The following is a 5,464-nucleotide window of genomic DNA, read 5'->3' on the forward strand; positions in this document are numbered from 1 at the left end:
CTTTTTTATAGCTGAGTTATATAAACACTTGAAGCCCAGAGTAATCTCTATAATGGAAATACTGACATCGCTTGACTTGAGCAACACAGATGGCTCTGGCTTTTTTAGCTAGAACATGATGAGTTTTCTAATAGGAAGCCAAGAGGCTCTTTGGGGTAGAACTGTTAAGAAATGTAGAGACTGGGAGGAAAATCTCTCAGTGGATTGCAGTTGTAAGCACTGTGCCCTGGCTGCATTCTCCTACTACCGCTCTTCCTTCTGTAATCAGGAAAACTGCCCAGATAGATACTGCCTTGTATAAGTATGGAATGTAACGTTGACTTGTGACCTTAATTTTCTGCAGTCCCTTGCTTACCCTAGGGTTGCTGGAAGCAACAATGGTGATTGTTGTCTCAGATATGAGACTCTGTAAGGATGGACGAGAGACATCTGAATCGTTTAAAAAATAAGTCTACCAAAAATTCTCCCCCACTGTGTCAAGATGATGAACTTGATGCACTTTAAAAGTTTTCAAGTGTTTTGGTATATTAGCTCACTTTGGTCTCTCAGTCACTCTGCTAGAAGAGCCGTGTGTTGTTGTTTCCATCATTATAGTCAAGGAGGTAGCATGAATAACCTGTTAGTGGTCAGGCTAGGATTATTAGGAAGCGATACAAGCTCATTGTTCCTTCCCCAGTACTCGGATGCCCAACACCTGGACTCCCACATACAGACCTGCCCTGCTCCCCGGTGACCAGACATTGGTGTAGCTAATTGCATTTGCGATTTCATTTCTCATGGTTGTTTTTTGTCTTGGCAGTTGGCTTTGCCTGGGTACCTTTGCTGAAGGATGGTAGAATCATCACATTTGAGCAGCAGCTGCCAGTTTCCGCTAATCTTCCTCCAGGCTACTTGAATCTGAATGATGCCGAATCAAGAAGGGTAGGAAAATACCTGTATTTGTTGAAGTAATCATGATGAAGTGTTTCTTCCCCCTCTTTTTAAAAAACTGTATTGAAGTATAGTTGATTTACAGCATCGTGGTAATTTCTGCTGTCCAGCAAAGTGATTCAGTTATACATATACGATGAGATGTTTAAAAAGTAGAATACCGTTGGCACAGTCGATAGTTTGGTCTGGTTGATGGCTACTCAGAGTGTGGTTTGAGGGCCGGTGCTGGTCCACGACGAAGATAAGTATAGAAAATGAGTGTTGAGAAGCTTGTATAATAGTTTGACAAAGTAACCTCATGTCTGTTGATTCTGATAACAATTTTTAAAATGGGACTCCGATTTTGTGCATCATGAAAAGCATTCATTTATTTAGTAATTTTTATTGTCATTTGGAAAAGTATCAGCCTGCAGAGGATTGGAAATTCAAAATGGTTTAGGATACATTTATTCTAAAGGCATGTTATTTTCTCCAATAATTCCCTATGTGCAAAACGAACACATTTGTTTCTGAAAGAAAATGTTGAAATGCATAAAGGCGTTATATGTTGCTCATCTATCCATTGCTATGGTACAGAAACTCATGTGTGTATTTTCTCTTCACAGCAGTCTAATGTGGATATTAAGTGGGTAGATGGTGCAAAGCCTTTGTTGAAGATTAAAAGTCACTTGGAGTCTACCATTTATACTCAAGTAAGTTGCATCACCTGAATTTTGTCAATTTTAATACTTGACTATATGTCTGGATTAAAATAGACTATATTCGATTCTACAGCCTTAGAGAAGTTGTGGCCTGAAAGACTTTCTCGTTAGTAATAACATCATTCTTAATAATAGCTCAGATTTGAAAATTCTTCTCAAATTACCAAATCCTTTTACCTATTAATGCCCCTTTTCTGTCTCAGGATTCTATCCAGTATAGCGTGTTACATTTAGTTGTCATATCTCCTTAGGCTCTTCTTGGCGGTGACAAGTTCCGAGACTTTCATTGTTTTTGGTCACCTTGTCAGTTTCCAGGACTACTGGTATTTTGTAGGATGGCCCTCTGTTGGGATTTGTCTGACATTTTTCTCATGGTTAGACTATAGAGTTGAACACAGAAATTTGCAGTCAGTGGATCATGGCTGGCTACTACAGTTTGCTCTTAGCCTCGGCATCCGTGAAGTTAGGATCAAGTATCTGTGAGATGGCTCAAGCACAGTTTGAAAAATCACGGATGGAGCAGGGTCCCTCTCAATTCCCCCTGCCCACTTCATCATTTTAGAGGAAAAGAAACCGAGGCTTGCTCGGGTTAGATGATTTACCCGAGGTCACACAGGTAATAATTAGAGGAAGCAGGTCAAAATCCGAATTTCATGATTCTGGTTCCTGATACAGTCCATGCCGTCCACAAATTCAATATCTGTAGATTCCACACAGGACAGCTGGACGCTGACCGGTGCAGGGCCAGGGTACGTTGGGCACTGAATGCCTGGGACTTGTTCTGGTGACTCCCTGCTGCTACGTTTTCTTCACCTGTCAATTCAGACCTCTCTTCCTGCTCGTTTCATTAAAATATAGAAGCAGCCCAACTTCAGAGGCTACACTAGCCAAAAAAGAGATTAAACAAATGTGTGACTACTTGGGCATAAGTGGTGACCTACCCGGCGTGCTTAGGTACATGCTGAATGTGCCTGGTTTTGCTGCTTTGTGTGACGGTCGAGAGGACTATGGGACTCATTTAGGAACATGCATGTTGGTAGCTGCAGGTGCTGAGTCTGGCCATTAGAAGACCCAGGGAAACAGGTTTCCGAGATTCCAGGGTGGTGGGGTGTGGTGCGGGGGCGGAGCCTGTGCTTTGCAGGTGGGAGGGAGGGAGACGCAAGAGGGAGGAGATATGGGGATGTATGTATACGTACAGCTGATTCACTTTGTTGTACAGCAGAAACTAACACACCATTGTAGAGCAATTATACTCCAATAAAGATGTTAAAAAATAAAAAGAAATGAATCAAATTTCACATGGCTGTGTCCATCTGTTTTTCAGGATCTACATGTGCACAAATTCTTCCATCATTGCCAGCTGATTCAGTCAGGCTCAAAAGAAGTTCCAGGGGAGCTCATTAAATATTTAAAGGTAAATGAACAGTAGCTTTCTGTGAAAGGTTTGTTTTTCATGTCGTTCGGTTGCCACATTTTTTGACGTGGGGGAAAAAAAATCAAACGAACCCTTTAAAAATACTTCTGGCTGTGTATCCTCAAGAGAACACTTTCTATTATGTGCTTTTCCATCAAGGGGCTGTTTAGAAGCAGACCGCAGAATTGCTACATTAGGAAGAAAATGTTTTAGCCAGAATTCGTTGACATATTTTTGAAAATCTCATGAAAATGTTTATTTCAGTTTCATAAATTGACTTTTCCGGGCCTTTTCTCATCTTGCCGATGGCCTGGTAAAGGTGGAGAAAGCTTGGGGAAAAGGGCCAGGAGAAATGGAGTCACTTTTGCTTGGAATGAAATGTGAAATGATTCCTGTGTTCATAGGTGAAAGATTATCAGAAGGGTCAGCTAAAAAAAGAGAACCTAGTTTCTGCATGTTGCGTAGGAGGGAGTCATAAGTAACGCCATATTTTATCAAACGTATTGAGAATCCAAGACTCCATTTATTCCCTAATGGGGTGGGACAGGGCACACGTCATGGAACCCAGCTAACAGTGACTTTTCTTTTCAGTAGATCAGCCATGGCCAGTCTGAGGCATTTTTTATTTTTATTTTTTATTTATTTATTTTTTTAAAACGTCTTTATTGGGGTATAATTGCTTTACAATGGTGTGTTAGTTTCTGCTTTATAACAAAGTGAATCAGTTAGACACATACATATGTTCCCATATGTCTTCCCTCTTGCGTCTCCCTCCCTCCCACCCTCCCTATCCCACCCCTCCAGGCTGTCACAAAGCACCGAGCTGATCTCCCCGTGCCATGCGGCTGCTTCCCCCTAGCTATCTACCTTACTGCGTTTGTTAGTGTGTATATGTCCATGACTCTCTCTCGCCCTGTCAAAGCTCACCCTTCCCCCTCCCCATATCCTCAAGTCCGTTCTCCAGTAGGTCTGCGTCTTTATTCCTGTCTTACCCCTAGGTTCCTCATGACATTTTTTTCCCCTTAAATTCCATATATATGTGTTAGCATACGGGATTTGTCTTTTTCTTTCTGACTTACTTCACTCTGTATGACAGACTCTGGGTCTGTCCATCTCATTACAAATAGCTCAATTTCATTTCTTTTTAAGGCTGAGTAATATTCCATTGTATATATGTGCCACATCTTCTTTATCCAATCATCCGATGATGGGCGCTTAGGTTGTTTCCATCTCTGGGCTATTGTAAATAGAGCTGCAATGAACATTTTGGTACATGACTCTTTTTGAATTTTGGTTTTCTCAGGGTATATGCCCAGTAGTGGGATTGCTGGGTCATATGGTAATTCTATTTGTAGTTTTTTAAGGAACCTCCATACTGTTCTCCATAGTGGCTGAACCAATTCACATTCCCACCAGCAGTGCAAGAGTGTTCCCTTTTCTCCACACCCTCTCCAGCATTTATTGTTTCTAGATTTTTTGATGATGGCCATTCTGACTGGTGTGAGATGATATCTCATTGTAGTTTTGATTTGCATTTCTCTAATGATTAATGATGGTGAGCATTCTTTCATGTGTTTGTTGGCATTCTGTATATCTTCTTTGGAGAAATGTCTATTTAGGTCTTCTGCCCATTTTTGCATTGGGTTGTTTGTTTTTTTGTTATTGAGCTGCATGAGCTGCTTATAAATTTTGGAGATGAATCCTTTGTCAGTTGCTTCATTTGCAAATATTTTCTCCCATTCTGAGGGTTGTCTTTTGGTCTTGATTATGGTTTCCTTTGCTGTGCAAAAGCTTTGAAGTTTCATTAGGTCCCATTTGTTTATTTTTGTTTTTATTTCCATTACTCTAGGAGGTAGGTCAGAAAGGATCTTGCTGTGATTTATGTCATAGAGTGTTCTGCCTATGTTTTCCTCTAAGAATTTGATGGTGTCTGGCCTTACGTTTAGGTCTTTAATCCATTTTGAGCTTATTTTTGTGTATGGTGTTAGGGAGTGATCTAATCTCATACTTTTACATGTACCTGTCCAGTTTTCCCAGCACCACTTATTGAAGAGGCTCTCCTTTCTCCACTGTACATTCCTGCCACCTTTATCAAAGATAAGGTGTCCATATGTGAGTGGGTTTATCTCTGGGCTTTCTATCCTGTTCCATTGATCTTTCTGTTTTTGTGCCAGTACCATACTGTCGTCATTACTGTAGCTTTGTAGTGTAGTCTGAAGTCAGGGAGCCTGATTCCTCCAGCTCCTTTTTTCGTTCTCAAGATTGCTTTGGCTATTGGGGGTCTTTTGTGTTTCCATACAAATTGCGAAATTTTTTGTTCTAGTTCTGTGAAAAATGCCAGTGGTAGTTTGATAGGGATTGCATTGAATCTGTAGATTGCTTTGGGTAGTAGAGTCATTTTCACAATGTTGATTCTTCC

At 40.8% G+C, this 5,464-nt stretch overlaps 1 protein-coding gene across 7 annotated transcripts in view; it reads left to right on the forward strand.

The window, feature by feature from the left end:
* The window catches only part of DOCK11 (dedicator of cytokinesis 11), a 217,683-nt gene that overhangs the window by 93,780 nt on the left and 118,439 nt on the right, over window positions 1-5,464 (forward strand). For 6 of the 7 annotated variants that reach the window (XR_003796312.1, XM_029240008.1, XM_029240010.1 and 3 more), the window contains 3 exons: window positions 800-921; window positions 1,536-1,622; window positions 2,956-3,045. Coding sequence is in view for 6 of the 7 variants with exons in the window: in XM_029240008.1 (XP_029095841.1) it covers window positions 800-921; window positions 1,536-1,622; window positions 2,956-3,045 (299 nt within the window). In the remaining variant the exon portion in view is untranslated. The remainder of the gene's footprint in view (window positions 1-799; window positions 922-1,535; window positions 1,623-2,955; window positions 3,046-5,464) is intronic. The other variant, XM_029240009.1, reaches the window with a different exon arrangement.

Source organism: Monodon monoceros, unplaced genomic scaffold, assembly GCF_005190385.1.
Source record: "Monodon monoceros isolate NGI ecotype Baffin Bay Population unplaced genomic scaffold, NGI_Narwhal_1 Super_Scaffold_22, whole genome shotgun sequence".
Taxonomy (NCBI): Eukaryota; Metazoa; Chordata; class Mammalia; order Artiodactyla; family Monodontidae; genus Monodon; species Monodon monoceros.